This window comes from Ascidia mentula, chromosome 4 (genome assembly GCF_947561715.1).
Source record: "Ascidia mentula chromosome 4, kaAscMent1.1, whole genome shotgun sequence".
In the NCBI taxonomy this organism is placed as follows: Eukaryota; Metazoa; Chordata; class Ascidiacea; order Phlebobranchia; family Ascidiidae; genus Ascidia; species Ascidia mentula.
The window spans coordinates 9,625,352-9,643,566 of NC_138569.1; the positions used below are offsets into that span (position 1 = coordinate 9,625,352).

Genomic DNA, 18,215 nt, shown 5'->3' on the forward strand with positions numbered 1-18,215 from the left:
AATATTAAGGTTAAATGAGTACATATGCACACGCTTTTGTCAGGGCAATTATCAGCGTGTTTTGGGCAGTTTTAATATGATTTTCAGGGTATTTTGTCAGACAGTCCACATGGTGGGTATTGTTGAAAAAGTTCCAACATATTAAGGGTGATTTTGTGAAAAAATTAATACCAGGATATTTCCCCATACTTGATTTTGTGTTAGTTTCACCGCTTAGTAACAGACCGCATAGATCAGTATTTCTATTAAAAAAAGTTTTGCTCGCGGGGAATGCCCGTCTTGCTCCTGTCAAAAAGAAAGTCGTTTTGCCACAATTAAGCAACCGGTGATATGTGCAGGAAGGTTGAATTTGGGGTGGAATGAGCACGTGCTGTTGCCAGGGCGACTTTCAGCGTGTTTGGTGAAGTTTTTTAATCACAAAAACTTCATCCATTTTGCGACGCAATGTTGTACCCAACCCTTTTCTACTCAATGGCCAAAAAGTGTCCAAGAAAAGTTGCTTTGGCAGCCCTCTGCAAAATTTGCAAAGGACGTAGGCTATGCAAGCTGTGCGTCGTTTCAAGTGTGAGGTTGGTGGCATCTGCTAACTGCAAAACGAAAACTGGTCATTTTCCAAAACTGCTGGTCATTCCTCTTGTTGTGGACTCCAAATCATTCAAGGTGGAACTCAATACCGCTGCTAATATTTTGTCAACCGACGTTTGGAAAAGCATTGGACGGCCGAAGCTTGAAGCTCTAGTGGCGTTGCTTGTCGATCTGCCTCCGGTCGCAGCCTGATTAGTATTGGTTTCCGTCGTTCAAAGGACCACGTTCCAAATACTGATATCACGAGCGTTCTTACGTTTTGCGTAACACGACTTGACAACATGATTATTCTGGGAAGAGTCTCTATTAGGGAACTAAATTTCTTTGGACAACATTTTTGTGTGGATCAAGAAAGTTGCCTACAAAGTCTCTATCTCGAATTTAATCGCATGAAGATTTCCAAGAAGAATGCAAGAGAATTTGCAATTAAAGCAAGCAATCGTGGACTTTTTAATGCAATATTTAAGGGCGCCGACTAGGAATCGTGCAAAGATTGCCGCGCTTATTCCTTCACCCCCTCGTATTGCTCAGGAAAAATTGTTGCGGGGAACTTCAGCAGCAAACTCAACAAACTGTCGCAGTGCACGGAGTGCGTACGAAGTGTGGATTCCATGCTACAGGCACTATATATTACGACCCGAGACATGACAACACTCCTATAGAAAACGAGAAACAAATTAATAATTTTACACCCTATGTGTTTATCGCAGTGTTTCTCAAACTTTTTCCAATCACGTACCGTTCATTTGTTTTTTAATACACTTCGTACCACCGTATTACTATACCATAACTGTTATGACATAACACCAATGAATAACAATTTAGCCAAGATCACCAGTTGCTTGGTTTTCATTATTGTGCATTTGTGACGCAATAGTATCAACGTGAAATTGTTGCTCAGTTGAATACACGATGTCAGAATTACTTCAACAGTGCAACAATTTCACGTTGATACAATTGCGTCACAAATAAAGAAAACCGACATCATGTATTTGCAGCGGTTTTGGCTGCTGCAAAGTGCGGCAAATTGTATAGAGCAGACTAAATCGCGTACCACTTGAAAAGCTCTCGCGTACCACAGTTTAAGAACCACTGGTTTATCGTATTCTGCGGTACGTTCACAACATGCTTGAGCTGGAGTGTTAATTGTGCTTCCTGTTAGAAAGCCAGAACTGACTTGGCCGATTGTAATTCTATAGTTTTGTGTTGATCTAAAATACAACAAAATGCAATTATCTGGGATCATCTGTAGATGGCAAACTGGATGATAGTTTCAAAAGTGACAAGGAAGAGAAAAAGATCGAAGTCCAAATCAAGGTGTACAAACAAAGAGAACTATATATGACTCAGAGTTTGAAGCTCCATTGCAGCCAGATGGATGAAGTCTGTTATACTCAAACACCAGTCGTTTTTCTCAGTGTTTATTTGAATTCATGTAGTTCCAACCCGAACAGTTCAACGATAAATTGTATAAAACTACACTAAAAAGTCCGGTTGATTCCTACACATTCTGCATCTAAATGTTAATCAAAGGTAAAATAGTAGTTAACTATAAAGAGGCTCCAACATTGCTAAAGCGCATGATTTTTGGCAGTTTTCCTATTTCAGAGAATGAGAACCAATGCAGTTGCGTTTTTTGGCGTTTCGCTGAGTTTATTGGGGTAACCAGGCCCAACGCTCTAACGACTGAACTACGAGAGGTCAGCGGTTTTGTGGGGTATATTGTGGTCAAGGTACGCTAGTGCGCAAGCGCACTACTTGCCAGGTGTAAGTTTTTCCTTTCCATCGCAGAACGCATACAACGCAATGCTTTTCACGACAAACAAACGAAACCACACTTTTCAGCCTCACATCAACCAAAACATTAAACTGTAAGCAACAAACATTGAACTGTTAAAAGTTATAACAACGCCCATGGCGCATAGATTAGAAGGTACGAACGATGCTATTTTTGAAATGACGCATTACATCAATCGGCAAAGACATGTCGCTCGTTTTGGCAATTCTTGAATAAATTAATCGGTGTTTCAGCGTTAAGCGAGTTTTGCAGTTACGGCTATTTTCTCCTGAAGATGATTTATTAGGAAAAGCGCATCATACTGAAAGATACAACTCACCGCTTGTGATCATACTGTAAACAAAACACCGAATGACGAGCAGCCACAAAGTCGTGACTTATGTGTTTTGGCAACCGAACCAGGTTGTGTTAAATGAGGTGAGGTAAAGGATGTGTCTTTGCGGAGCGAGAGTTTTATTAATTGAAGCATAAGGCAGCAGTTTCCTGCACGTTATCTAAAATTTTAGATGAGTAACGCCATGAATCGGGTTGTCGTCTCAACGATACAGGCAATACATATACGTTTTGAACACGTAGTGTGCAAGGAAAGTGCGTTGTCATGGATGCTGCTGTTTTCTGAAGAAACAAAACTTGCACTAAACCCCTAAGGGTCAGCGTAACCTAAACCGATATTACTCGAAACGGTGTTACTTGTGTTTCTATATTTAATAAAACTTATAAACATTAAAAGTGTGTTAATAGTATAAACTGTAAACTTTGAATATTTGGATGCGATGTACTTGAAGCTATCACTAACAATATGCTCAACTAAAATAGTAAAATTAAAAACATTGCATATTATGAGCACTTATACTCGGTAACGTTGGGATTGAAGTAGAATATTCATCTAGAAGAGTTAAGGTTATAGGGTTTACGGCCAGTGATGTTAGAATTCAACCGGGTTCGCACCAATGTTAGTACGAACCTCTACTTCAAATATGAGAATCGACTAAATACCATTTATGTTATATTTGAGAGTAACTTTGCGAAATTGTCCAGGGTAAAGCGCCCGAGACCTCCAAAATATTATTGTCAACAAAATCATGCCATTTATTAAATCTATTGCGTAGATAACCCAATCAACTTGTCAACGCAGATTTCCGCAACTTGAAATAGAGCTCAACTTACGAACCCAGTTAACATTATTACTAGCTTTACCCGTGCAACTAGAGATCTGCACCAGATGCAAGAGCTAATGGATTAAAACCTAACATGGATCGAGGAATAAATTTAACTGACCTGAAAGTGGTTTCAAAAACTGAAGAGAACAAGGAAACTGTGTTGATAAATGGAAATGAGGAAGGAATTCATGTAACAAGCAGTTCCTTTACGTTAATGGATGAGACACATTCGTTCAGTAACTCTGTATCTAACCCTGAAGTTGTAAACATCCACGGTACTGAAACGGATTTAACTTTAAGTGCTGGTGTCAGTTTGTTTCATCGAAGTTCTTTCAAAGCATTTTCTTCGAATAATGGAGAATCTAAACCGTTGCTACTTGATCTTGAACGACCAAACGGCAAAAACCCTGATGGTAAGTTTCGAATAAATGATAGTTTAGATGCAAGAACGCCCAGTAAGCCTGAATAAAGCATCGCGACATTGGTGGGTTGCTGACCGTGTTTACAAGCACTATTTGAACCTAAGTGCAACTTACGGCAATTTTAGGAGTCACAGAGTGGAAGTAAACAACATGACTCACATAATACGTTGTGTTGATATGTTCGTAACAACAGTTGTACAGGACAGTTACAAATTTCAAAGGGATGCCCTTTGATGTCTTTGTCTTTATTTTGCTAGTTTTGTTTAACTTTAACAAGGATTTTTAACTCTGGATAAAATTTTAATTTTTTGTCACGTGAAAGTCGTTGTTTCAAACAAATACCTGTTTCTGCCCAGCCCTGGATGTTTTCGAAAAAGGAACACCAACCCCATCTGCCTGCTCATCACATACATCCTCATCATCATCAAGTTCATCATCTTCCGGAAGTATGGAAGATGTGCGGCGTTCAGTCCACTTTAAGCCAATCGATGATGCGGGGTGGTTGGTGCCGGAGGAAGAAGAAGAAGAAGAAGAATATCTTTCGATGACGGCATTAACGGAAGTTATGGGAGAAGAGGTTATGGAAAAAGTGCGAACAAGTCTGAAGAAAAGAGATCGAACGTCTTTAAGCGTTGTAGGAGACAGCGTAACCTTTAACAGAATGTCAATGAGTCGTAAGTGCGTTTATATGCATACTATTAATGCGCCTAACTTCTGTGTTTACTCTTTTATGTTCAATACAATTTATGAGTAGGGCAATTACTTTTTGACCCAAACTTTACAAACAAAACGTATTGTTATCGTGAACCGTTGGTAATTTTGGAAAAAAATGGCAAACAGTTGGAAATAAGGAAAACTAACTGAAATTACAAAAGAAAATTTTCTATTTTACTGTACAACATATTACAGCTAATTCAATATGACTCCTGGCCTGTTATATTTTGAATTTTACCCCGCCACACCATACATAAATTACTTTTTTCGAACGATTTCCTATCCCTATGTATTAACGGATCATTACCTAATGATCGTCACAGGTATGCTGCCAAGGTATGCAAGCTACACTTAATTTTAATTATCGTACAAGATCTTTTACTAAATTTCCCCAACCGAATTTTGACAAATTTAACTACATTTAACACTGTGTAACCAATGACAAAACTTGGCCTTCAAACCGCGACAAAAGTTAAGCAAGTTAAAAAATAATGGCCCTCCTAGTAAGTAAAAGTGTTGAGTCGTTAGTTAACACCTTTGCAAAACTACTTGTTGTGATAGCTCCACTGCGAATTGCCGAAGTCATACACCCTAGTCCAGCAGTGATGTGGGAACAGAGGCAAAAGTCCATGAAACGGGGACAACTAAACAAAAGTCTCATTAAATGCGGATGGAGAGTGAGGAAGGCACTAGCTTCTTTAAAGCCGTAAGTTAACTCTAGGTTTTTCATATGCATTCCGTTTTTCTATATTTAATATAAGTTGGGAACATTGAATGTTTGTATTTAATGTAAATTGTAAACATTGAATGTTTGGAAGCAATGTATAGCATACTTAACGTGTAACAGCAAGGTGTGTAACATTCACCATCAAACCAATGTGTTTCAGACCAGAAAATGTTAACACTTTTTACATGGAATTGGTAAACAAAGGGGAAATTCAAGATCTGGAAGGACTTTTCAGTATATGCAAAGTAAACCCTAGCATTATATTTTACCCTGACTACCAAGATGAACACGAGCGCTCAGCTCTTAGAATTGCGATTGAAAACCGAAATGTTGAAGTGTGCAAAGTTTTATTAAAACACAACGTAAGCCGTGTCTCTTCTTTTACATTGACGGAACTTTGCAAATTTGTATAAAATTTTCAGGTGTTGATTAGGGATTCTATCATGCATGCAATCCAACGTAGTTTCGTTCCTGGCTTGGAGGCAATACTTGAAAGGGATTGTTGCCTTGACCTTCAGATCCGTGGAGAGAATTATTATTTCCCAGTCGGTATAACACCAATGATATTTGGAGCTTACTGCAACAACTATGATATATTGAAATTGCTGTACAATAAAGGGCACAAACTACCGGTAGGTGTTTCACAGTGTTATATGTCTTACTGCAGAGGTTCCCTGGGGTTTCATGTATCGTTGACCCAGTCACCTCTAACAAAATGTTGTGACGAAAAACGTTGACCGGACGAATTTGCTTGCGTATTACGGTAGTTCGTTTTTTTTTATCACTGCAACTGCTGAAATGCAGTTTGTTATGGAAACAAAATTCTTCCAAAACCTCCCAAGTATGCTTGCGACGCCCCAACCACATTAAACCAACGCACCATTTGGGAACCTCTGTCATACTGCGTTGTGTTATTTTGCCAGAAAGCATTTAGCTTCGGACTTCGCAAAACAAACATTTTAGCTACGTTTTTATTGTGTTTCTCTTATCAGAAAGCTATTGATTGGTCGGAGGGCATAAAGTCGGCTTGGGAATCAGCTAATGAGCGACGAATGTTGTGTAAAGCCAGATGTAGTCCGGCATACATTGTCATGTGGGTGGAGGTAAGTTGTTTCGTTGGAGAAATAGGTAAGCTGCTATTTGTTTTCATTATGATCAGGTTTACCGCGATGACCCAATGGAATATTGCATAAATCGAATCCGTGAAATTCGCAAACATGCACAGCTCGAACAAGAATACAGCGAGTTTTATGAGGAGCTTGAGCGCCAGGTTGAAAACTTTATGTGTGCCCTTTTAGATCAGGTAAATAAACTAATTTTAATACTGGTAAAACTACATATATAATGTTTAAGAAAGGCAAAGAATATTAATGTGCAGTTTGAAAATATTCACATTCCATCCATAATTTTGTTTCATGTATGTAGGAACTAATACTAAAAAAAGCAGTAGCTTTTTATACAGGATCAGCCTGGCTTATAAATCAGGAATATATATTTCGCCCCATGGGCATCTTCAGTTCCTTCAGTAAACACATTAAATGATATTAAAAACGTCTGAAAAACGTTTTTAATATCATTGGGGCGAAATATATATTCCTGATTTATAAGCCAGGCTGACCCTGTATAAAAAGCTACTGCTTTTTTTAGTGTTATAAAATAAGTTGCAGTGATCGCTAGGCCTGCATCTGCAGTTTTGGGTAGATCCCAATATTTCAATTTTTGAAGTCAGCATGTATGTAGGAATACATGTTTTTGCACTCCTTTACTACAGGTGCGTTCTTCTGAAGAGTTGGCCATGTTGTTTCAATACGACCACCAGACTTTCCGCAACAGACGTTCGGCGATAAGAGCGTTTGCCGATGCTTCAGTCGACCGAAAGAGTATTGAAGCTCGACTCGAATTGCTGGATATCGCCAGCCAGGAGAAGTTGGTCAAATTCGTCACTCACTACAATTCCCAGGTATAACTGAAAGAATAACTTTTGAAAAAATTGTTCACCCTTGGGTTTTCTGTTTGCAGCTTTCGCTTACGTACTTGAGGTACAGGTTTGCTCCTCTTCTTCGCGACATGAACTCGTGGAAAAGATCTTGTCTTCGTGGCTTGATCGGACTTTTATTTCCCATCTTGTCAATACTCTACCTTATTGCACCGAAAACTCAGCTTGGAAGTAAGAAATGTCACTGATTGCAAATATACGTAACAGGCCTAAACACAGAAGTCTTACATTTTACGACAGAATAGAAAGCAATTGCAAACCTAAATGAATGTTAGATTTCCATAGAATTTATTAATCAACTTTGCGTTTTTCACAGTATTTTCGAATACAATTTGTAAAATATCCAGTAAATATTCTTAATTAAGCTACATTCTATTATTCCTGTCGACCGATTCCGGGAATCACTTCACATTCTCGCCCTAAGGCTACAACTAGGGATGCACCGAAAGTTCGGTTTGCCGAATTTATTCCGAATATTTTTGCAAAGTTCGCCCGAAACCGAAACTTTTTTACTGCATGCAACGCTGATGCGCAAAGTTTAGTATAGATTAGAATCATTGCTCAAACTGTACAAATGTGTTCGTTGTATTTGTGTATTGTCACCGAAATGACGAAAATCAACTTTAAGCAGTTGGCAGGGCAGTCGGGGTTATTCTCTAAGTGCCAATAAAGGCTGTATGATAAGAATAGATTCAATCCAGCACATGTTTTGTTTAAATTTTTTGCGTTTAAAGAGATACCAAAATTAGTTTCGGTTTATTCGGCCGAATAAAAAAATGCTGTTTCGGTGCATCACTAGCTACAACGACTTCCACCCTTTGTTATTGACCACATTTATGGAAAGTTATGTTTCTGAGGTTAACATCTGTCAACTTTCGCATAAGACAAATATCTTTCGCTAAAACGTATCGTCAATGTCTGTAAAAACAACGTAAATCCCCCTACAAAAAGCTCATTTCTTTCTCAAGCTTTACAACCTTTTAGGTATACTAACTCTTCCGGCTGTTTCCTTTCAATGTCACATGATGTCCGATCTGCTCTTTGTTCTCATCATTTTCCTGAACGTTATATTTAGGAGTGTGACGTGGGAATACCTAGGTAAGAAATACAGATGCCGTAAACTGTGTTGCATAAAACAAATATCTCAAGCGTATTGCTCATAGGAGCTCCACCGAATGTTACGGAATGTCTGATGCTTGCATGGATTCTCGGCAAATGGTGGCAAGAGGTAGAGGAGTGCGTAACAAGAGGTTTTAGAAAGTATCTCGCTGACTTGTGGAACTTCAGTGACATCTTGCAACTGATTCTTTTTACCGTTGCTATAGTATTAAGGTAAACCCGAAGAAACCAAAAATTCTTTGCTATTTGTATGCAACGCAACTTGTCGCAGTTTTATGAAACAAACTGCGCCAATTTTTCTAAAGTATTTTCTTTTCGAAGTATATACAATATACTCACATGTTTTTAGAGTGGTTGACTACGCCTATTACGGAAACTCTACGAAACAAATTCCCCGTTCCGAGTGGTCAACTGTTGAACCAAGACTCTTGTCAGAAGGATTTCTCGCTTGGGCCTACGTCTTGACTTTTCTTCGTATTTTGAGCTTAACCCGCGTGGATCGGATTCTCGGTCCTCTACAGATCTCCCTTGCTCGCATGATGACAAATATCAGTCAGTTCTTGATCATTTTTGGTCTGTTGATCATATCTTTTGCACTAGGTCTTAGCCAACTTTTTTGGTATTACGGTACGCCAGAAGGTAAGCTCCTTAATTGCAAAACAAATGTAACCAATTCCACAACCGGTGCTACAAACACCACTACCGTAGTAGATCCATCTTGTCAACCCCTGTCTGTCTCTTTCACGACCATTCCACAATCGTTGTACGACCTATTTTGGGTTTTGTTTGGCGCTTTAGACTTAAACAAAATCTCGTTAGCTGGCAAGCACGAGTTCACTGAGATCATAGCTAAATCACTTGTAATGGTATATTGCGTGTCTGCAATCATTGTCCTCATTAACATGCTTATTGCTATGATGTCTCGAAGCTACGATGAAATAAGTAACAATGAGATCAACGAATGGAAGTTCCACCGCACTGGTATGTGGATTCGCTTCATTCGACGCGAGGTTGTGCGACCCCCGCCGATGAATCTCATCCCCAACCCTCGCAGCATAATTCATTATACGCGACGTTTTTGGGAACTTGTTACTCAGCGTTGCCAGTCGGTACCTGAGCCGGTACAAAAAGAGCCAATTGCGGAGCCCATACGCAGGTTGAGGCCCGTGGCTCAAAATCCATCGTTTAACAGAGGATTAAAACGTGTTGGTTCGAATCTTAACGCGGGTGTTAAACGCAACGATAGTGGTGTTCATGTGCGTAAGAGACCCGCAAGTGTACTCACGACAGTTAAAGATGTCATAAGCGACGATTTGAAGAAGCAGAAGTCAAAGAGAATGATGAAGAAGCTCGTACAGCGCTACAAACACCAGGTCTTCTTTAAAACAAGCAATGCAGACATAAACTTTTGACCAACGCCCGATTGCACTTTGTGATAAACGTGTCGTTGTTATTTGTTGAATGCAGTTTTCACCGAGACTTTCTAAATAGTTGCACAAATAAACGGTAAACCCGACGTCTGTACAAAGTCAGCTTGTTCAATAAACATAGCCTACATATTAGATAGTTAAAAGAACTGGTCTCTTTTAGTTCATCATCAGCAGTAGTCGGTTGATGAGTTGCCGTTTGCTTCAGTCGCTTTCGAGAATCTTTCTACGCATTCCTATGAGTTACTAGATAATCCGATATTGAGGATTATCTGTGTTACAACTGGCGTGAGAATCTTTTCAGGAATATGCCACAACATCACATTAGAACTGCATGAGAATAAAGTTATAGTTTGGCGGTTTGCCAAGTCGTGCAGATTTACAAAACAAGTCGTAATCCAACTTATCCTGACGTTCTGTGTCTGGGCTTAAAGGAGCCCACGGCACCTCGATAAATACGCTGGTGCACAAAACTAATTTATGAATTTATCGTGAAATATTTAGATTCCGTTCGGATTCATCCCAATTTGAATCATATTAGTGTTGGCATATGCCAACTTTCGAACGAATACTTTTTCCTTGAAACGTATTTGGTTATTCGGAATTTTGTATTTATCGTGACAGTTCTATTTAATTGTAGTGGGTGGAAGAAGTTACAAATAATTGGTCGCTTATTGTCAAACACCTATCGCTTGAATAAAAAGTAAATTACTCTGGCGCCCTCATATTTGCTATAAAATAGGGTTTTCCCCGCAGTGACAGTTTTGGTCAACAAACTCTTGAATAAATGAAAGTAGTCTCATTTTTATCAATAATTTTTTTTTAATAGACCGAGCATTGGCTTGATTACCGAAGATCATATATTTTTGACTAAAACGTTGCAACCTTGCTTTCATTAAAAAGTGCTAAATTTTTAAAGTTTTATTTTTGTAGGCAACTTTCTTTATTGCTGCATTCCTGCATAGAGATGTCAAACCCTAATATAAAGAGTATAATTCACCTTCAAAAGGTTGACATTACCCAGCTGGCTGTGGATGCAATTGTAAATGCAGCAAATGAAAGTCTTCTTGGTGGTGGTGGAGTTGATGGTGCCATTCACAGGGCTGCAGGAAAAGATCTGTTAAAAGAATGTAGAAAATTGAAGGGTTGCAAAACTGGAGAGGCAAAAATTACTAAAGGTTACAAGCTTAAAGCTAAACATGTTATCCATACTGTTGGACCCATTGGAGAAAATCCTAATTTACTGAAAACCTGCTATAAAAACAGTTTGGATTTGTTGAAAAAATACAAACTGAAATCGATTGCTTTTCCGTGTATATCAACTGGGATTTATGGATATCCAAATGAAAAAGCAGCAGAAGTGGCGATGAAAACTGTCATTGACTGGGTTGAACAAAATTATAAAAATATTGATAAAGTTATTTTTTGCTTGTTTATGAACATCGATGAAAAGTTGTATTATGAGTTATACAGGCAACATTTCGGATGCGATTATATGGGATCATCTGTAGATGGCAAACTGGATGAAAGAATCAAGGGTGGCAAGAAAGAAGAAAAAAAGTCCAATGTCCAAAACAAGATGCACAAACAAGTTAAACCAGACACAGACATTAATGCCCAACAAACAAAAGATATGTCTCTTAAGGATCCATTGCAGCAAGATGAATGCAGTCATGCTGAAGATGGTAAAGATACAACAGGTGCGGCAGAAACATCTGAACAAAGTAAAATCTCCAAACAAGCAAAAAGTGCAGAAAGTGTTGGTCAAACCACAGAGCCAATGGAAACCGATGCATCAGTTGACAACACCGCTTCCTACCCATCTGCAGCAAACAGTTCTATAGGTGAAAAACAAGAAGACAATATCACTGAAGAGAGGGATTCTTCTGAAAGCATGGACGTGGATAAACCTAGTTCCGTTCAAAATGAGCAGTCTTTCCAGCAGAACAACAATCTTCCAGAAACAAAGCCACAGGATCCAAATGCAAGTTCTGAACCTGTACAAGTAAATACCAAGCAAAATGAAAATAAGAAAGATGGAGGTCCTAAAGTAGAGGAAAGAGAAGATCCAAGTAAGGCTGAAACAAAAGACAATGTCCAGAAAGAAACTCCTCTCTAAATGTAATCAAACCTGTTGGTCACCAAGATCTAAAGCTTGTAAAATGAAATTTTTGTAAAAAAAAGAAACAAATTTGTGTGATAATAGTTTTTTCTCTGTTTCATTGCAGAAATTGTTTGCAACCCAACTCATAATTTCCTATAACATGCAATTATTTGTGTTTATGTTTGAAATGATGTGCACTGCTTTGATTTAAATGCTGTTGGTATTTTGTGGTTTACTTACAACATCAATTTTACATTTTAACATGAAAATAAATGTTACAATCGAAACATCTGAAAAATGAATTTCTCAGCAGTTACCAATACTTTACTGTTTGTTTTGAAGATTTGTAAAACGTGAGTTATGTTCCCAAGTGAAGGCTAATATATAGTATAAGGATATGTATACACATAAGTTTACAAATATTTCGGTGACCTGAGAGAAAATGTAAGCATTTGTTGTGCACTCTCTAATGCGATGGAATAACTGGTTAAATTTTAGTATATTAATATCCTTTATATTTGTTACTCAACACAGTTGTCATAAACACTATGGTGTCTTTTTTCAGATTTTCGCCCATTCTTTAGGAAGAAATTGATGGAGATTAAGTACCTACCTCTACCTGCAACTGTCTAGATGTGCATGTTTGATTTTAATCCTTGATATTCGTTCTGTGAACCATTATTTTTTTTTACAAATGTTTTTAAAACAGTCGTTTAGCTTCATCACGTGGATATATAGCGCCCTCTATGACAGGCCTGAACACCGCTCGCGCTCGACGCGGATGGGTTTCAACTGGTTTCTGCTGTTGTGAGAAACGTGTAAATTCCGCTGGTTCTTTTTACGATAATACATACCAAGGTTCAAATTAGCAGTTCGCAAAATGCGAACCGTTTTTGGAGTTGTTGCGACCTGTTTTTGAGATTATTGCGATGCAACACGCAGCAGATTATAAGGCGTCGCATTCTTCTTTATCTATTCGTTCGTACACGCAATAAGCCCTTATGCAAACAACGTTGTTAACGTTTCTTGGTAATGTCAACGACTATTTGCTTTCAATCATCGTATTTTTTCAAGTCTCTATTGCGCAAGTCAATGAAACGATGGCGATGTATGACGAAACAAATATTGGGTTGACGAGTTTAAAAAAGCAGGTTTAAGCATAAATCGCGTACGAAGCAAAATTTAAGTATTGGAATTTAAGTTGTAACGATTTTGCGAAACGTTTTTTCCGCTAATTCGAACCCTGCATACTGTACACGGAAATAGGTGTAAAATGTAAACAGACATAAATACCACCACAATCGATCACGTTTTAACATCGGTGTGGTGGAGCTAGAGATTCATTTAAAATAACATCAGTGTGGTGGATCTAGAGGACTATTTTGAATAACATCAGTGTGGTGGATCTAGAGGACTATTTTGAATAACATCAGTGTGGTGGAGCTAGAGGACTATTTTGAATAACATCAGTGTGGTGGAGCTAGAGGACTATTTTGAATAACATCAGTGTAGTGGAGCTAGAGGACTATTTTGAATAACATCATTGTAGTGGAGCTAGAGGACTATTTTGAATAACATCAGTGTGGTGGAGCTAGAGGACTATTTTGAATAACATCAGTGTAGTGGAGCTAGAGGACTATTTTGAATAACATCAGTGTGGTGGAGCTAGAGGACTATTTTGAATAACATCAGTGTAGTGGAGCTAGAGGACTATTTTGAATAACATCAGTGTAGTGGAGCTAGAGGACTATTTTGAATAACATCAGTGTAGTGGAGCTAGAGGACTATTTTGAATAACATCAGTGTGGTGGAGCTAGAGGACTATTTTGAATAACATCAGTGTGGTGGATCTAGAGGACTATTTTGAATAACATCAGTGTGGTGGAGCTAGAGGACTATTTTGAATAACATCAGTGTAGTGGAGCTAGAGGACTATTTTGAATAACATCAGTGTAGTGGAGCTAGAGGACTATTTTGAATAACATCAGTGTAGTGGAGCTAGAGGACTATTTTGAATAACATCATTGTAGTGGAGCTAGAGGACTATTTTGAATAACATCAGTGTGGTGGAGCTAGAGGACTATTTTGAATAACATCAGTGTAGTGGAGCTAGAGGACTATTTTGAATAACATCAGTGTGGTGGAGCTAGAGGACTATTTTGAATAACATCAGTGTAGTGGAGCTAGAGGACTATTTTGAATAACATCAGTGTAGTGGAGCTAGAGGACTATTTTGAATAACATCAGTGTAGTGGAGCTAGAGGACTATTTTGAATAACATCAGTGTGGTGGAGCTAGAGGACTATTTTGAATAACATCAGTGTAGTGGAGCTAGAGGACTATTTTGAATAACATCAGTGTAGTGGAGCTAGAGGACTATTTTGAATAACATCAGTGTAGTGGAGCTAGAGGACTATTTTGAATAACATCAGTGTGGTGGAGCTAGAGGACTATTTTGAATAACATCAGTGTAGTGGAGCTAGAGGACTATTTTGAATAACATCAGTGTGGTGGAGCTAGAGGACTATTTTGAATAACATCAGTGTAGTGGAGCTAGAGGACTATTTTGAATAACATCAGTGTAGTGGAGCTAGAGGACTATTTTGAATAACATCATTGTAGTGGAGCTAGAGGACTATTTTGAATAACATCAGTGTGGTGGATCTAGAGGACTATTTTGAATAACATCAGTGTGGTGGAGCTAGAGATTCATTTAAAATAACATCAGTGTGGTGGATCTAGAGGACTATTTTGAATAACATCAGTGTGGTGGAGCTAGAGGACTATTTTGAATAACATCAGTGTAGTGGAGCTAGAGGACTATTTTGAATAACATCATTGTAGTGGAGCTAGAGGACTATTTTGAATAACATCATTGTAGTGGAGCTAGAGGACTATTTTAAATAACATCAGTGTAGTGGAGCTAGAGGACTATTTTGAATAACATCATTGTAGTGGAGCTAGAGGACTATTTTGAATAACATCATTGTAGTGGAGCTAGAGGACTATTTTGAATAACATCAGTGTGGTGGATCTAGAGGACTATTTTGAATAACATCAGTGTGGTGGAGCTAGAGGACTATTTTAAATAACATCAGTGTAGTGGAGCTAGAGGACTATTTTAAATAACATCAGTGTGGTGGAGCTAGAGGACTATTTTAAATAACATCAGTGTGGTGGATCTAGAGGACTATTTTGAATAACATCAGTGTAGTGGAGCTAGAGGACTATTTTGAATAACATCAGTGTAGTGGAGCTAGAGGACTATTTTAAATAACATCAGTGTAGTGGAGCTAGAGGACTATTTTAAATAACATCAGTGTGGTGGAGCTAGAGGACTATTTTAAATATCATCAGTGTGGTGGATCTAGAGGACTATTTTGAATAACATCAGTGTAGTGGAGCTAGAGGACTATTTTAAATAACATCAGTGTGGTGGATCTAGAGGACTATTTTGAATAACATCAGTGTGGTGGAGCTAGAGGACTATTTTAAATAACATCAGTGTGGTGGATCTAGAGGACTATTTTGAATAACATCAGTGTGGTGGAGCTAGAGGACTATTTTAAATAACATCAGTGTGGTGGAGCTAGAGGACTATTTCAAATAACATCAGTGTAGTGGAGCTAGAGGACTATTTTAAATAACATCAGTGTGGTGGAGCTAGAGGACTATTTTAAATAACATCAGTGTGGTGGATCTAGAGGACTATTTTGAATAACATCAGTGTAGTGGAGCTAGAGGACTATTTTAAATAACATCAGTGTGGTGGAGCTAGAGGACTATTTGAAAGAACATCAGTGTGGTGGAGCTAGAGGACTATTTTAAATAACATCAGTGTGGTGGAGCTAGAGGACTATTTTGAATAACATCAGTGTGGTGGAGCTAGAGGACTATTTTAAATAACATCAGTGTGGTGGAGCTAGAGGACTATTTTAAATAGCATCCGTGTGGTGGAGCTAGAGGACTATTTTGAATAACATCAGTGTGGTGGAGCTAGAGGACTATTTTGAATAACATCAGTGTAGTGGAGCTAGAGGACTATTTTGAATAACATCAGTGTAGTGGAGCTAGAGGACTATTTTGAATAACATCATTGTAGTGGAGCTGGAGGACTATTTTGAATAACATGAGCTTTTTTTAAAAGCAACAGTGTGGCGGATAGTTTGGCGCCATGGAAGCCTTGACGTAGTTTAATAAATATTGCGGAATCCATTTTTTGTCACACAGAAAGAAAAAACAAGATTTTCAATACAACGCATTGTTTTGTCACACACACAAAATAAAACAATTGAACATGATATTTTAGTACGCAGTATAATGTTGCTAATGCCATGATCTAATGACTTGTGTGGAACCCATTAGAGTGCTCCGGGATCCCTAGGGTTACGCGCAACTCTGGTTGAAAAGCTCTACTCTAGCTCCACCAAAACGATGTATATGATGCAGAATTTCACAATTTGGTTCAACAGCACTGCAATAATCTTGCTTATAAGCTAATATACAGTTTGTGACAACCAGGGCAAAAAATACAAGTAACATTTTAGTACTTTGCATCAATTCATTTTGTGGCTGCACTAAGTTTTATAGATTTCGCAGTAACATTATGATTGTGAGAGAGAAGGCTTTGCAATAAAACTTTTACATGTTCACTAAGTTATTTTCCGATGTATCATTTTTTGATAAAAAACTATTCATCAACCTTTGTTCGCCATTAATTAGTTTCTCGTACAATGTTGGCAATTTGGCGCGATAGTAAAGGGATTGCACCTCATTCTTATCATTACGGCTCAAAGACGTATGCACAACCCCCATGCATTTTCACTGCGTCTTCGTTTTGGTCCAAAAATTGTTCCAGTACTATCTCAATCTTTAAACAGGACATGACTACTCGTTTTGAAAAGCATCGTCAGTGTCTATAATAAAGCAACACAAAGAGGATTCAAATGAAAAGGTGAACCACTTCCTCAAACACGCCCTGCACGAAAGGAAACCTGTAATGTACAACCGGTAGAAGAGTTAAGAAACACGGACCAAAGATGAGGAAAACACGGGGAAGATAAAAACCGGCAACGGCGTTAAAATCATTCAGGGCAAGAAAACACATCATTTATACTGTGAAAAAATTATTTTTACAGCTCAATAAAGAAATCTGGTTTAATTCTTAAGATTTGAGTGTACCCATACCGCTGCAAAAACTTATCTGCAAATCATAAAAAAATACGTGTTGGTATACCTCAAGTAGCCCACTTCAGCGTTTCAGTGGCCTATTTAATTTCGCAATCTGATCAACTTTAAATAGGTTATCGGTCATAATATCTCTGTGACAACTTCGGAAATCTCCGCAGTTCGGATAGAAAGTATAGCGGCCACTAGTGATTGGTGGTCGGTGAGGTCATGCGTAACCAAGCGGTCTCTTCGTTTTTTGCTTGCTTAGCTTGTTGATTGTTTGGGGGAGAAGAGAAGGGATTGTGTCGAGATGTTGTTGTATGAATTTTCGCGGTAAATTTGCTATTTTTCGAGGAAGGCCTGTTACATAATATCAGGCATAATTCTGTTGCATTATTGAAAGACACACTAAAAGAATTATGTTTGCTATGTTAATTGTTAACTAAGCCGAATCTCCAGTTGGCTTTGTGGCCGACTGAAAGATCGTGTCAATTGTATGTTTTTGATTGTGGTTTGAGTAAAAGTGTACCTGGAAATGATTTAGCAATTTGAAACCACATTATTAAGTTTTTACGCTGCACACATGGCCCAGTCTGCAGAATAGGGCAGTTCCCAACAAGATCTCGGACGTGCAGGACCAAATCTTTCCTCGTGCGCCCATGAACGGTCCCTCTAAAAACCCATTGTAGGCATTGAGTCTGTAGGCTCGTAGGCATTGATATAGGCATTGTAGGCAATGTAGGCATGGGGTCTTGGCATTGACTTAATGCCTACAAGGCATATTATGTCTACACGGCCTTGGCTCAATGCCTACTATGTCTACGATGGCTACAATGCCTACAATGCCTAGGCTCAATGCCTAGACTCTATGCGTACAATGCCTAGATTCGATGCCTACAATGACTGGGCTCAAATGCCTACAATGGTATTTTAGAGGCACCCCCCATGAACAGCCGTAAGCTTGCATGCAATGTTTTTGCAAAACAAAATTTGA

At 38.4% G+C, this 18,215-nt stretch overlaps 2 protein-coding genes across 2 annotated transcripts; both read left to right on the forward strand.

Moving 5' to 3' along the window:
• The first annotated feature begins 3,634 nt into the window (after positions 1-3,634).
• LOC145898046 (short transient receptor potential channel 4-like) lies at positions 3,635-9,933 on the forward strand. Its single transcript, XM_082986492.1, has 12 exons — positions 3,635-3,956; positions 4,322-4,639; positions 5,241-5,385; positions 5,567-5,768; positions 5,829-6,038; positions 6,399-6,509; positions 6,566-6,709; positions 7,178-7,366; positions 7,426-7,573; positions 8,387-8,500; positions 8,566-8,734; positions 8,871-9,933. Exons 1-12 carry the CDS (start codon positions 3,635-3,637, stop codon positions 9,931-9,933), a joined length of 3,135 nt encoding a protein of 1,044 aa, XP_082842618.1.
• A 944-nt stretch (positions 9,934-10,877) lies between these two features.
• LOC145898598 (uncharacterized) lies at positions 10,878-12,291 on the forward strand. The gene has a single exon (XM_082987114.1). It carries the CDS (start codon positions 10,916-10,918, stop codon positions 12,065-12,067), a length of 1,152 nt encoding a protein of 383 aa, XP_082843240.1. The 5' UTR covers positions 10,878-10,915; the 3' UTR covers positions 12,068-12,291.
• Positions 12,292-18,215: the final 5,924 nt, after the last annotated feature.

What these genes read in the sequence shown, in the direction of transcription:
- LOC145898046 (XM_082986492.1), top strand. Translation starts at nt 3,635, where the DNA reads ATGGATCGAGGAATAAATTTAACTGACCTGAAAGTGGTTTCAAAAACT. An exon ending in GCACTAGCTTCTTTAAAGCC is followed by an intron (nt 5,386 to 5,566) that starts GTAAGTTAACTC and finishes AATGTGTTTCAG; the next exon opens with ACCAGAAAATGTTAACACTT. An exon ending in TGTGTGCCCTTTTAGATCAG is followed by an intron (nt 6,710 to 7,177) that starts GTAAATAAACTA and finishes CCTTTACTACAG; the next exon opens with GTGCGTTCTTCTGAAGAGTT.
- LOC145898598 (XM_082987114.1), top strand. Translation starts at nt 10,916, where the DNA reads ATGTCAAACCCTAATATAAAGAGTATAATTCACCTTCAAAAGGTTGAC.